We start from the raw sequence: 14,465 nt of genomic DNA, 5'->3' as shown, positions 1-14,465 counted from the left end.
AACAGAAGGGCTTTGGAAAGCAAAGACTGTTAGACACACATTAAGAAACTACTCTTGGGGGCTGCCAGGTGAGGCAATAGATAGAGCACCTAGAGTCAGGAGGACCTGAGTTCAAATCTGGCCTCAGACATGTAACACTCACTAGCTGTGTGACCCTGGACAAGTCACTTAACTCCATTGCCTAGCAAAAAAAAAAAAACCAAAAACCAAAACAAAAAAACTACCATTACTTTTTGGGGATGACATGGGAACATTCTAACAATGTACCCAGAATAGTGTGCTAAGGAGATTTGGTAACATGGAGGGGGGGGGAGCAGTGAGGGAAGACTTCAAGTATGAGGTGATGCCAGAGGGCTGCCCCGTACTCAGGGCATACACTACCCAGTGACCCCAGGAGGGATGTCCAAGCTACCCAAACACACAATTTAGATTCCAGGGCAGGACTTAATAGGCACCAGTGGCAACCTAGGCAAAGGGAAAGGAAGAGACTTCCCCTTCCGGGGAAGCAGCCTTGGCAGAGACAGTCTTACCTGCTTGGCCCAAGCTTTCAAGAGGCAGTTGTACATGGGCAGGGTCAGCACCCTCCGGCCACCTGAGTGACCAAAGTATGAGAGAAGCAGATCACTGGCTTGTGTCAGACGATTCTGAGAGAGCAAGCACTCCAGACAGGACAGAAGTAAAAGCTGTTTTCCGGAATGTCTAAGCACTTCAGACATCTGCCCAGAGGGATCCGAGTCAACAACATAAGTTTTGTTCCTCTCCAGAACTTTCAGAGCCTTTTGAAAAGGCTCCTGTCTCACAGTGTCGTGTGCAGTCTCCTGCCCGGCTACGGCCGTCTCTTCACCAATATCAGCTTTCTCTTTCCCAGTGTCAGGCATCCGTTTGGTAGATTTCAATTTTCTGCTAAGAAATGCTCTCACTCCCTTCTTTATCTGGGATTCACAAAAGGTCTCTTCCTTGAGCCTGACTTCCAGGTGCTGCTGTCTCTTGTACAAATCACTCTTTTCCTGAGTGAGCTTCTCCACCCACCGGCTTCGGGTCTTACCCACCACGGGCACCACACTGCTGGCATCTCCCTTGGCTCTGTCCTCCACCAGTCCAAGGGCCTCTAAGTCCTTCTGACTGCCTGTCCTCAGTGGGGCCACTTCCACTCGATTTACGGTCACTTCGGATACGTACTCAGTCTGAAGTTGTCTTACTCGGGCCTCTAGCACTGAGTCCAGGAGAGAAGAGAAGGCACAATCACAACTGTGCACCTGAAGCTGCGGGCTTTGCCCATAGCACCTAATCCTTCATCCACAGGACAGGTCTTTTAAGTTGCTCCCCATACTCAGGGCTGAGATGTTTCCCCAGGTTCAATTCTATTTCAGATGGCCCCGACAGCCTAGTGACTTAGGAAGCACCTGAGCTGGACTGAATCTCCCAGGGCTCAGGCCCAGCCCTCTATTCTTACCCCAAACTGAAGCCAAACCCATTAGGTCCTTGAGGCAATATGAAATGGGTTCAAAGTCATTCACCTCCTGGCATTCTGATCTTATCTGATTTCAAGAACCAGCTAGTGACTACCTCCATGCCTAGCATTGTCCCAGGCACTTCAGGGAGAATATAAAAAAGAGGAAAAGGCGCAGTCCCTGCCCTCGATGGACATCTAATCTAATTACAGTATGTCAACCTCACTGGCCTCTCTGCAGCTTGTGATCCTACTCATATTCCCCCTTCCTGATCATTCTCTCCTCCTCCCTTGACTTCTAACATTGATGACATTGCTCTCTTGAGTCTCCTCCTTCCTGTCTTGACCATTTCTTCTCCATTTGCTTTGCTGAATTATCACCCATCTCCTGCCCCCTAACCACAAGTATCCCCCAAAAGTTCTGTCCTGGGCCACGTTTTCTCTCTGTGATTTCATCAGCTCCCATGAACTCAGTGATCTATTCAATATAGATGACTGTCACCCTTATATATCTCATCCCAGTCTCTCCCCTGACTGGGACCATCTCCAGTCGTCCTGATCTATATCTTGCCACTGGACCCAGATGACTCTGGAGGAGAAAGTGAGGCTGGTGACTCGGCACCTCCCTCGCTTAAATCCAATTCACTTGCACATCATAGCATTCACCTTCCTGATGTTATGGTCTGCTTTGAGAAACAAAGGACAAACAACAACAAAACAAAAACCTCTCCTGACCTCCAGTCTTATATCACTAACTACCTCCACGTCTTTCAATGTGTCCAAAATGGAACTCATAATCTTTCCCTCATACCTTCCCATCCTCTGATGAGAGCACTGCCATCTTTCCAGTGACTCAGGTTCATAGCCTAGAAAGGACTCATCTTCATCTTCATCCTCTTCTATCCTAGCCCTTCCCATTCACCTCCAATCAGCCCCAGGGTCTTGCTAGGTCTATGTCATATAATCTAGCCTGTCAGCCCCATTCTTTCCACTCATACCATGACTACCCTAGGACAGGCCCTCCTCACCTCTCCCCTGCACATGTATGATGGCTTCCTAATTGGGCTTCCTCTTCCCAGTCTTTTTCCTTTCCAAACTATCTTCTATCCTGGGCCACAATAGTTTTCTCCAAAAGCACAGGCTTGACCATGTCACTCCCCTCTTTCAAAATCCCCATCAGCTTCTATTACTACTGAGAAAAATTCCTGCTTTGGCATCAAAGGCCCTTGACAATCTGGAGCCATCCTGCCTTTCCAAATATATTTCACGTTTTCCCTTCACATATTCCATGCAAAGGCCAAACTGGCCTGCTTGTTGTTCCTTAAATCCAACCTGTCATCTTTCCCCTCCATCCCTTCACGCCCCATCTCCTCAGTCCCACCTCTTAGAATTCTTAGCTTCCGGCTCTGATTCTTATAATCTAGCCACCGCGCAGATTTTCACAATCTAGCCAATAGCCTGCAGATGCTCAGATTCCTTAAGAGTCTAGCTAATATGGCAAATCTTCAATAAATAAACCTTGTTTTTTGGCTGAAAGAAGGCTTGGGTTGAATTCTTTTGGGCAGGACCCGCGTGTCATAATTTTGGGATTCCAGCACCCCTTACCTCTAGACCTCATCATATGGTTCCCTGCACCAGGAAAAACTACCTATAACAAGCTCTTTACCACCTGGGACTGGAAGATTTGTGTCTTCCAGACTACAGGCCATTCACCTACAGTTGGTAGCAAACAGTGAGTACCAGCCAATGTCTCCCCATCGTTTCCTGGATGCAGTCTGTGCTCCATTCCAGTCAACCTCTTTGGGACCCTTTTGAGGAAGGGACAGCTCTATGCCAACAGGAAGCAGTTTCAGAAGGCAAGACCTTCGCCCCTTACCCCAAAAGAATTTGCTTGGGTCCCATTTGTTTGAGGGGGGAATGATGAAGATGGGAGCTAGACCCCAAAAAGTAAAAACCCTGGACTTTCCCACATGGCCTAATCTCTGGAGTTCCCCTGAGGTTATAATCCTATCAACTGGCCTTTCATGGTGGCTATGCCCAATCTCTCACCCTTAACCTAGCCTGGTCCTCCACTGTTTTACCTCCCTGTGACCCCTGGCCATTTCCCACTCTTAATCCTATCTAGGCTCCATTCTCCCTTGACCATCCCTGGAGTTCTATTACCTCAGACTACTTGGCCACTCCTCGATCCCTCCCATAGTCTTTCTGTATATAAAGTCCATCTTGTCTCCATTAAGATGCTCTGATTTTTATAATCTAGCCACCGCGCAGATTTTCACAATCTAGCCAATAGCCCACAGATGCTCAGATTCCTTAAGAGTCTAGCTAATATGGCGAATCTTCAATAAACCTTGTTTATGGCTAAAAAAAAAAAAATTCTTAGCTTCCTTCAAGGCTCAGTTCCAGAGCTCCCTCCTCCATAGAGCCTACTGGTGCTCCCACCCTCCCTCTCAAATTAACTTGTATTTCCTCTTCTATGGACACGTCATATGCCCCAAGAAAATGTAAATTCCTTGAAGACAGGCTTAGGCCAGGACCTGGCGCACAGAGGCATTTAATATATGCTTGCTGAATTGTACTGTACAGTGCAGATAAGACAGTTCAATGCCCCACAGAGGCAAGACGTGCTCAGTGTAGGTCCTCCCTCCAATATCTTTTGACTGGAGGCAACAGCTCTCTGAACTCAGCTGGGCAGCTCCTTGAACAACAGACACAAAATCAATCACTTTGGGTACAAAGCCCATGAGGGAAATCTTTTCAACTTGGAAGGCTCTGCTGGCCTCACCTAGGAGAATGAGAAGAGTCCTCACATCCCAAAGACATACCAGTCAAGTCCTTTATTAAAGCTAAAATGGGGGGCAGCTAAGTGGCACAGTGGATACAGCACCAGCCCTGGAGTCAAGAGGATCTCAGTTCAAATCCCGCCTTAGACACACGATACTCACTAGCTGTGTGACCCTGGGCAAGTCACTTAACCCCATTGCCTAGCAAAAAAAAAAAAAAAAAAAAAAAAGCTAAAATAGGCAAGAAACAATCATACAATCATAGTCTCCACACAGCAGTTCACACTTTATAGAGCACTTATCTCACTGAGATGGAGACAGTACAGGTAATTATTCCTACTTTACAGATAAAGATTCAAAGAAGCTGAGTGATTCCCCTGTTCTTAAGGGCCAGAGTGAGGCCCCAAGTTCTGTCTCTGAACAGATAGCAAGAAGCAAGTATGAGACTGTGGTAAGGATGAGAAAGGCTACAGAGCCCAGAAGGGAAAGACTGCTCTGAACTGCCAGAAAAAGTTCTGGGAAGAAGACAAGAAGTGTCCCTGAGCAAAGGAGAAGGAGGAAGGGGACCTTTTGGGCACCTCAACTTATTCTTTCCTTCCTTCATGTATTCAGCAAGTGTTATTAAAAAAGTACTTATGTACAAGGAAATACAAAATACAAAGAAAAAAGAAAATCATTCCTGCCCACCAGGAGTTAACACTCTAATATGGGGGAAAAAGAGAAATACACATTAGTATAAAGTAAATTCAAAATAATTTGTGGGGGGTGGAGAAGGGGGAGGGAAGATACTACCAACTGGGGGGATCAAGAAGCTAAGCCTTGAGATCTCAGACAACTCAAAAAGACTCATGATGGAAAACGCCCTCCAGAAAGAGAACTTTGGAGTCTGAATGCAGATCGAAGCACACTATTTGCTCTTCTTTTCTTTTGATGTTTTGTTTAGTTTCTTCTTCCTAGTGGTTCCTCCCATTAGTTCTAATTCTTCTTCATATCATGACTAATGTGAAAATACGTAAATGAATGTATAAGTAGAGCACGCATCAGATTGCATGGCGTCTTGGGGAGGGGGAAGGAGAGAGAGAGGAGGAAAAGATTTAAAACTCAAAATCTTATGGAAGTAAAATGTTGAAAACTAAAAATAAATTAATAAATTATGAAGAAGAAGAAGAAGAAGAAGAAGAAGAAGAAGCAGAAGAAGCAGAAGAAGCAGAAGCAGAAGCAGAAGCAGCAGCTGAGCCTTGAAGGAGCTGGGAACTTGTGAAATCTAAGTGAGGGATCAGTGCACTTTGAGCATGGGAGACAGCTCTCGCAGACGCCAAGAGGGGAACAGCCAGGGGTCCAGTTCATAACGTAAGACTGTGTGAACAAAGAAGGCCTGGCTGGGGCCAGACGGTGAAGGGCTTATCCTAGAGGCAGTAACTGGGAGTTCCTGGAATGACATGGTCCAGGCTTATGCATCAGGAATAGCAGCTTGGAAGAGTTACAGAAGACGTATTGAAGTGGAAAGAGCCCAGGAGCAGAGAAGCCACCTTCACTTGCCATTAATTATACACAGCCTGTATGTTGTTGTTGTTTTTTGGCCACCACCTTAGTGAAATACCCTGAGAGGATCCCACAATTCTCTAATCCCATACAATCCCGTGTACAGAGTTTACAGTGAAGAGTAAAGAACTAGTATTTGGTAAACCCAAGGACTCTGACTACCAGGGTAAAGACATGTCATCCAACAAAAACTGCTAGAAAACTGGAAAGCAGTTTGACAAAAATTAAGCTTAGAATGACATTTTATACCACATACCATACTAAGATCCTAATATATATGTCTAAAATACAGAAGGTTGAATAGAAAATGGAAGGGGGTAATTTTGTACAACTTTACCTAGAAGAAGAATTCTTAAATCAACATAGGATAAAGGTGTTCCTAGAAGACACAATAGACAGTTGTGATTGATTTCAACAAAGTTGAAGTCTTTATAAAAACAAAATCAATGCAGCTGAATTAGAAGAGAAGTAATTCAATGGTGAAAAAACCTTTACAGTAAACATAAAACAGTTGATCCTTAACATTCACGAATTTAACTTTCTTGACTTCAAGCAGTCATGTGATTTTATTAGTAACCTCATTTTCACTTTTTTGTTGGCAACTCTGCACATTTGTGGCTATGTGCAATAGAGAAAAAAAATGAGGCATGAAGTACCCTCTCGCCAAAATCGCCATCGTCTGCCCGACGCAGTTCAACCACAAAGCCAAAACGGCATGTAGAGATGGCAGGTTGCCCCTTTCCCTTCTTCTGACATTGTGCTGCCGCTGCCCCTGCCCCTCCCCAACTCGTCTGGTGTTGCCTCTCCTCTCCCCTTTATTTTAGGGGTTATTTCACAGCTGCTGTTAGGAAAAGTGCATATTATCAGAATTAATGTTTTGTTACAAAGAACTGTATGCAGAAAAGTGTATCTTCAGCAATCTCTAGTGGACGATTAGTTTTTGTTGGTCATAAGTACCTAACCCCATATTTCCCATAGTTTGATGCAGCAACATTCACATTTTTTACTTTCGTGCTTTCAGCCCCCTAAAAAATCAGGGACTGACTGTGTATTAAAGGACTGATATCCAAGATGAACTTGGAACTGGTACAAATCTTTAAGAACAAGAGCCATTCCCAGCAGTTAAGTGGTCAAAGGAAATGAATAGGCAGTTTTCAAAAGAAGTAAATATAGGTTGTCAATAATAATATGAAAAAACGCTCCAACTCATTAATAAAAAAGAGAATGCAAAATAAAACTGTGACTTTTTTTTTTAATAAATTGTATCTAGTACTTAGCACGGTGCCTTGCATATAGTAGTTGCTAAATAAATATTTACTGGAACAGCAACATTGTGTGATGACCAACTTTGATAGGCTTAGTTCTTCTCAGCAATGCAATGATCTAAGAGAACTCTAAAAGACTCGTTATGGAATATGCTATCCACATCCAGAGAAAGACCTATGGATCTGAATGCAGATCGAAGCATACTATTTGCTTTTTTTTTCTTCCTCATGGTTCTTCCCTTTTGTTCTGATGCTTCTTTCACAACATGACTAATGTGGAAACATGCTTAACATGATTGTATATGTATAGCCCATATCAGACTACATGCTATCTTGGGGAGGGGGGAGAGGAAGGAGGGGGAAAATTTAGAACTCAAAATCTTATAAAAGTTAATGTTGAAAACTAAAAATAAATAAATAAATAAAAATTTTTAAAGGGCATTAAAAAATAAAAAAGAAATGTTTACTGGATATTGGATGTTTCACTTCATATTCATCTGATTAACAAAAGACTAAAATAGTAAATGTTGGTGTGGCTATGGAAAGATAGATTCAATAATATACCATTGGTGGAACCATGAATTGGTTTTAAATCGATCTGACTGTTCTAGAAAACACTTTTGGAATTATACTAAAAAGGTCATTAGACCATACATACCCTTTGAACCACTGACATTAGTAACTGGCATATACTCTAAGAAGATCAAAGAGAGGTAAATGTCCCATATATACAAAATACTCACAGCAGCAGTTTTTGTAGAAGTAAAGAGCTAGAAGGAAACTGTGTGTGTGCCCAGAGATTGAGGAATGCCTGACAAGTTGTGGCACATGAATATTATTGTACTACAAGAAACGAGCATAAAGAATTCAGAGAAACTTGGGAAGGCTTGCATGAACAGATGCAGAGCAAAGCAAGAAGAACCAGGAAAAGTTTACTCAATGACCACGATAATGTAAAAGAAAACCACACTCATAAAGACTTGAAACTCCGACTAATGCAGTGACCAATCATGACTTCATAAGACTCACAGTAAAGCAGCCCAGAACCCTTCCTAAGTGATGTGAGCACTCCTCAGACCCACTATCAAAATGAACGAAATCAATTTTGAGCTTGTCTCTAGAGGCAAACAGGCTGCCCTGAACTAACCACACTGTCTTCCCAGCCTTCCCCAAGAACAATGAGGCCTGGAACCATGAAATAGTGTCTGCTCAGTATCATCAGTTGTAAAAGTAGGGGGATGGATTAGATGGCCTCCCGCCCTGGGGCTATAATCCTATGATCTCCATCTTTACTGGGAGGCGCCTTCTCCAGACACCACTAAAATGATCTCTCCCTTTCTACTCCAGTTTCTTAGCCAGAACTCTCCCCTCCTTCCTGCTCCTCTCACTTTCCCTTACAGTTATTTTGTGAGGGTTTTCCCTTGATTAAGTTGAAACCTGTTTGAAAGGAGGCTGTGTGTCTCATCTTTCTATCTTCAACACTTAATTCAGGACCTGGTAGATAGAATGCACTTAAGCAAATCTCTAAAGTGAGTGAACAAATGAAATCAATGAATAATTAAGTGTCTACTATTTGTTAGGAACCTGGGATACAAATAGAGAATTGAGACACTCTGCTCTCAAGAAGTATCCCTTTGGGGGATGCAACAGCTAGTTAACACAGCAGAGTGAGTCAGGAAGATCTCAAACCCAGCCCCAGACACTTACTAGCTGAGTGATCTTGGGTCAACCTGTTTGCTTCAGTTTTCCCATCTGTAAAAATGGGGATAATAACAGCACTTCCTTCTCAGGGTTGTAAGGATCAAATGAGAAATTTGTAAAACTCTAAAGCACTATATAAACACCAGCTATTATTGTTATTATGTTCACAGATTTTGTGGATATATACAACACAAATACACAGGGAAGGAGGATTGGGTGGGGCCCGCCCAATCAGAGGAATGGAAAAAAGGCCTTTTGGAGGAGAGGGAGATCCATCTGTGCCAGGAAGGAAGCCAAAGACTTCTCTAGAGGAGGCATAGCACTTCACACATTGGGGGGAAATCCACAAAACAGGAAAGGGAATGCTGCCTAGGGGAAACAGCAAGCAGACCAGTCTGGCAAACACTCAGCATGTGTGAAGGGAATAATGTGCAGTCAGCTTGGAAATAGAGGCAGAGGCCAGACTGTGAAGGGCTTTTGAAGTGAGAGATGTCTGAACCTTATCCTAAAAGTATTAGGGAGTCTTTAACGCTCCCACACGTACACTTTGGGACTAGCAATCAATGAAGGGTAACGTGTTTTCAAGAAAACTGTTTTCCCTTGGGAGCCTCTCCCAACCACAGCTTATCAAACTCCCCAGGGTCCCAAACTTACCTTCCAATAGTTCCACTTGCCCTGCATCCCTCCTCCTATCCTGTTCTGGAGCATTGACTGAGTAACTTCTGCCCCAAGTCCAAGAGGCCCCTGTAGGAAAAAAGATTATTAACTCCAGAGCCTAGAAGGGGGCAGGAATGGCTCCAAGAACTGAGTCCTCTTCTACCTCCAGGCCCCCTAATATTTGTAAAGTGCTTAGCACAGTGTCCAGCATATAGTAGGCCCTTAATAAATGCTTGTTCCTTTCCCTCCCCCCTCCTCATCTGGGAAGAGGCAGCCAGGGCCCTGACATCACCAGGTTAGGGCAATGGTGTACAATAGACAGGATTTGGTCCAAATGCCTGCATCCAAGGCCTGAGTCTTACTCCCCATGTAATCTTGGAGAAGTCTCTTCTCCTCCTTTGGCCTCAAGTCTCTTTACCTGCCACACACTGGGAGCTAAACCATTAAGCCTCCTAAGCTCTAGACCTGTGGTTCTATGGCCTAGTCTCTGGTCCCCCAGGCTGAGTGGCAGATCTGGGAAGGGTTTATTTAGGGCGCAGACAATGAGCTTAGGAGACAACTGAGCCAGAGACTCTTCGGTCAATTCAGACAATGTCAGAGGCCATGGAGGGAAGGAAACAATCACAGCCCCTACCTCCCAGGGTGGCTGTGGGGATTCAATGAGATAATATTGGCAAAGCACTTAACACAGTGCCTGGTGCATAAGAAGCTGGTAAATGCTTGTTTCCTTCCTTATTGGGTACCTATTATGTGCTACACACTGTGCTAAGTCCTTTGCAAATATCTAACTGGATCCCCACATCAACCCTGGGAGGTAGAGGCTATTATCATCATCTCCATTTTACAGCTGAGGAAACTAAGGCAGTCAGACGGGAAGGTCGTGTCCCCAGAGCCACACAACTAGTAAGTGTTCGAGGCAGGATTTGGACCCAGGTCTTCCTGTCCACTCTATCCTTGCTGTCATGGGGTCAAAGGTCATAAGCTTCCCTGACGGTAAAAGATATTGGGGAGGGAATAAGGGCGAATATTAGAAAGTGGGGGTTAAAGGTCAGAGACTTTAAAAAGTCCGCGAGTGTGGGTTCAAAGGCAGGTCACTAAGTCAAAGATCAAGCCTCTTCAAACTCGCGGTTGGCGTGAAGGAAGGTCTGGGGTTACCAGACATCTGACCCGCAGGGTCGGGGCTAAATAAGGGGTCAAACGAGTGCTGGGGGGTGGGAACCGAAAGGCTCTTTCTAAGGGTCAAAGGTCACGGACACACCGTCCTGACAGGGATTCGGGGGGCTCCCATTTACCTTTCTCGGGACCGGGGCAGGCGCTGCCCTCGGGCCGCAGGGCTCTACCGAGCCCTGCCGTCCCCCGGCTCAGCAGCGAAGCCCTCAGCCGAAGCACCGACATGCCGGCGGCCCAGGGGGGGCCCCAGCGCAGCACGAGGATCTGCCACACCACCCTCGCCGCCGCGAGCCCCGGAGGGGATCGCCCTCGAACACGCAGGCGCGCGCGCTCCGCGCTGGCTGCTGGGAGTCGTGGTCTCAGTTTCCTCGGGGAAGTGCGACCCCAGGCACTCAGGGGCGGGGCGCTTACACTACAAATCCCATGGAGCCATGCGGAGGGCGGGGCGGGGCCGGAGGTTGCCGACAATATGACTTCTGATTGGCTATGCTGCCTATCCATCTCCCGCTCGAAGAGAGAGTTATGGGGTGGAGAAAAGTCTGTTTAGGAAGGCTGGCTTCCAGGCCTTTAGAGGCTTGCTAGTTCTCCCTACTTCCGGGGCGGGAATTCCACTCCCCAACTGGTCTCCCCGATTAAAATACGCTCCTTTCTCATAAGATTGTTCTGAAGACCAAATGAGTAAAGTGCTTGAAGTTTACATAAATGCTACCTCATAAATGCAAGTGAAAAGGGTTGTCTTGGTCCTCCAGTCTTTCTAGGGAACTTTGGGTCTCTCCGACCCCCACCAATCTTATGCTGTATTCCACTTGGCTGACATTCATGTTTATTAGACTGAAATTTCCTTAACCAGGCATTTTTTCACCTCTGTATCCCTAGGACTGAGCATAAATCAGAGTAAGCACACAGTAGGTGCATACTAAATGCAGGATGAGTGAGTGAGCCACAGCATCCCAGGTGCTTTTCGGTGGGGACAGAGATTGTTGTTGTTTATCCTTCATTCTCAAAGAGAATCATTACATCAAGTGAACTGGATTACAGTGAGGGAGGGGGGCTCCCATTTACCTTTTGGTGACTTTGCACAGGCAAAATCTCTAGCCTCACTTTCTCCTCCAGAGCCATCTGGGTCCAGTAGCAAAATATAGATCAGGACGACTGGGGATGGCCCAGGATTCCCTGAGGGCAATTTGGCCTTTTCAAGCTAGGGTCTTTGCCAAGTTTGTCTGAGGCAACACCTAGTGATTAAGGCTAGGTAAGAAATGAGGCAGAGAATGGCAGTCTTTACCTAGGTTAAAAAAATCCATCTGGAAAAAAAAATTAAAATTAAAATAAAAAAAATCCATCTGGAAGGAGATTCTGGCCAAACAGAAACAATTGCTATTTACATTCACTTTGAGCCAATCAGGGCCCAAACAATGACCAAGTCGGGCTTGGCCTGGGACCTATTGTTGGCCAATCAATGAGAGTCAGAATGGTTTGGGGTTAAGGTGAGGTCTTTAAAGAAAAAAAAAGGTTTCAGGGATCAAAATTTTCCTTTAGGCAAGAGAATCTGCAGGTAACTGTATGATACGTTATGTGAACAGAAGAGAGAGAGAGAGAGAGAAAGAAAGAGAGAGGGAGAGAGAGAAGAAAGAAGGAAGGAAGGAAGATCAAGCTGTGTTGCCCAACTGGCCAGTTGCAGTTGGATCCCCAGGGGGACAGCTCCTATTTTCTACTCACCGAGGTTGTTTGTCCTTCATTCTTTTTTTTTCTTTTTTTTTGTCCTTCATTCTTGAAGAGGACCATGACATCAGGGAGGTGATGCCATGACTTGCAAGTGAGTTGGATTTAAGTGAGGGACAGGGAGGGGAAAAGAAGAATTCTAAGATTATGAAAATGAAGCCCTCTACTGCTCAGCCCTCACATAACCCCGGGTGGGGAGGAGAGGGAGACAGGGAACTCCCTGAGGGGATAATAGGAGACTTAAACTAGTGACCAGTTTTCCCCCAAGGCTATATGGGGCTGGGCTCCTACCTGCCTGGGCTTAGATATCCTGGCACATTACACAATAGCCTGAGGTCTTCCCCAGGTAGATTTATGTCAATATCCCTTCCTCCTACTTCTTTCCTCTCCCCTGGTGAACATGGAAAATCCAAGAGATGGCTCACCCTATTTTCCAGATGTGGAAACTGACACCCAGAGAGGGGCAGAAATAAGCCAGAGCAGAGTGAGGACCAGACCACAAGCCTCCTGGCTTTTAGCCCTAGGCTTTGCCTCTCATTCCACCTAGAGTCACCCTCATTTCCATCTCTGGGTCTGGTACCAGACTATCTGAGCCTTGGGCACCAAAGCAGAGGTACCTTCCTGAGGTAACAAGAGCTGCTGAGACGCTCTCCTGCCATCCCACTCTGCCGGTTGGGCTACTCATGGGTGTCACCAAAGCTACTGCCAGGGTGTCACCCATGCCTTCACCTCTTTGCTATTTAAGGAGCCTACCCCAAGGAGGGGGGAGGGGACAGCTCAGACCTTTCACCCTTCCCTGGCCACTTGCCCCACCCTATGTCCCAGAGCCAGCCTGTGTGAATCAGAGACTTATAGGCAATAGATGCGTGCATACAGGGAGTTTAGAAACCATCTAGTCTGATCCTTGAATTTTAAAAAGGAGGAAACTGAGGTCTAGAGAATTGAAGTGACATCCATGGCCATACTGGAATATGCAGAATTAGGATTCAAACCTGATTCCTCTTATCCCAAATCCAGGGCTCTTTCCACTATGCAACACTGCTATATTATCTTCTAACCTCATGACTCCCACCCATTTATAAACAATTAAAAAGTGAGGCCAAGAGAGAAGGAACTTGCCCAAGGTCGCATCGCCCCCCTGCTGCTGCACTCCCAAGTAGCCTGTCCTTCTATGATCTTGAGTGAGTCCAACCCCACCCTCTTCCAGGATCGGAGGACCTGGACCTATGAAAGTGCCACAGATATCACCTAGTCCATTTTATAATGAGGAAACTGAGGTCAGAGAACGGAAGAAACTCTCCTAAGGCCACAGAAAGCTGCTGGCCCATCTGTGAGATAAGAAAGTCCAGAAAGCCCAGGTCTGAAAGTCCTGGAGAACTGGGTTCTAGCTCTTACTCTGCCACTGACCCACTTATGGGACTCTGACCAGGATCCCCTCTCTTTCAGGCCTCAGCTTCTCCCCTCTGCAAAATGAGGGATGAAGTCTCAGCACTCTGAGGACCTTCCGGACGCCAGCCCAAGTGGACAAGTAGACGGGAGATCCCTCCTTCTAGTCACTGACATCACACACACACACACACACACACACACACACACACACACACACACATCTGTACATACGTATGACTTGCGATCCTGACAAATTCAGCCTTTGACACACATGCCCCAACAGACGGACATACACATCCCCACCCCTGCGACAGGATCACATTACGCCTACATAACTACTGATCTGCCACATCTGCTGCTGGGCACACGCACACCAACACAAACACACACCCCCACACAAAAATACACAAACACGGCATAGTCAGAGACACCCACCCTAATAGAAGTCCACTCTCTTGCATTGTGACCCTGATGGCCTGGGGGTCTCTCTCTCCCTTATCTGTTTCTCTTCCTCTCTCTCTCCCCCCCCCCCTTCTTTCTCTCTCCCTCCTTCCTCTCTCTCTCCCTCCCCTCTGTCTCCTTCTCTCTCTCTCCCCCTCTCTTCTCTTTCTCCCTCCTCTCTCTCTCCCTCCCTCCTCCTCCTCCTCCTCATTCTCTCTCTCTCCCCTTGTTCTCTCTCTCTCTGTTTGTCTCTCTCCCCTTGTTCTCTCTCTGTCTTTCCTCTTTTCTCTCTCTCTTCTCTCTCTCTCCTCTTTTCTCTCTCTCTCCCTCTCTCTCTCTCCTCTCTCT

General features: G+C 46.0%; 1 protein-coding gene across 1 annotated transcript in view; it reads right to left on the bottom strand.

Annotated features, from left to right (window-relative positions):
• POLRMT (RNA polymerase mitochondrial) overlaps nt 1-10,831 on the bottom strand; it is a 47,557-nt gene extending 36,726 nt beyond the window's left edge. Inside the window, exons 1-3 of the mRNA XM_027859123.1 lie at nt 10,691-10,831; nt 9,396-9,485; nt 531-1,213 (exon numbers count right to left, since the gene is read on the bottom strand). Of these exons, the coding sequence (XP_027714924.1) occupies nt 531-1,213; nt 9,396-9,485; nt 10,691-10,793 (876 nt within the window). The 5' untranslated portion in view covers nt 10,794-10,831. The remainder of the gene's footprint in view (nt 1-530; nt 1,214-9,395; nt 9,486-10,690) is intronic.
• Between the last annotated feature and the right edge of the window lie 3,634 nt (nt 10,832-14,465).

Source organism: Vombatus ursinus, unplaced genomic scaffold (assembly GCF_900497805.2).
Source record: "Vombatus ursinus unplaced genomic scaffold, bare-nosed wombat genome assembly UNPS02000546.1, whole genome shotgun sequence".
Lineage (NCBI taxonomy): Eukaryota > Metazoa > Chordata > Mammalia > Diprotodontia > Vombatidae > Vombatus > Vombatus ursinus.
Note: the sequence above shows the minus strand (reverse complement) of the source record. Positions and strands in the feature narration are given on the sequence as shown.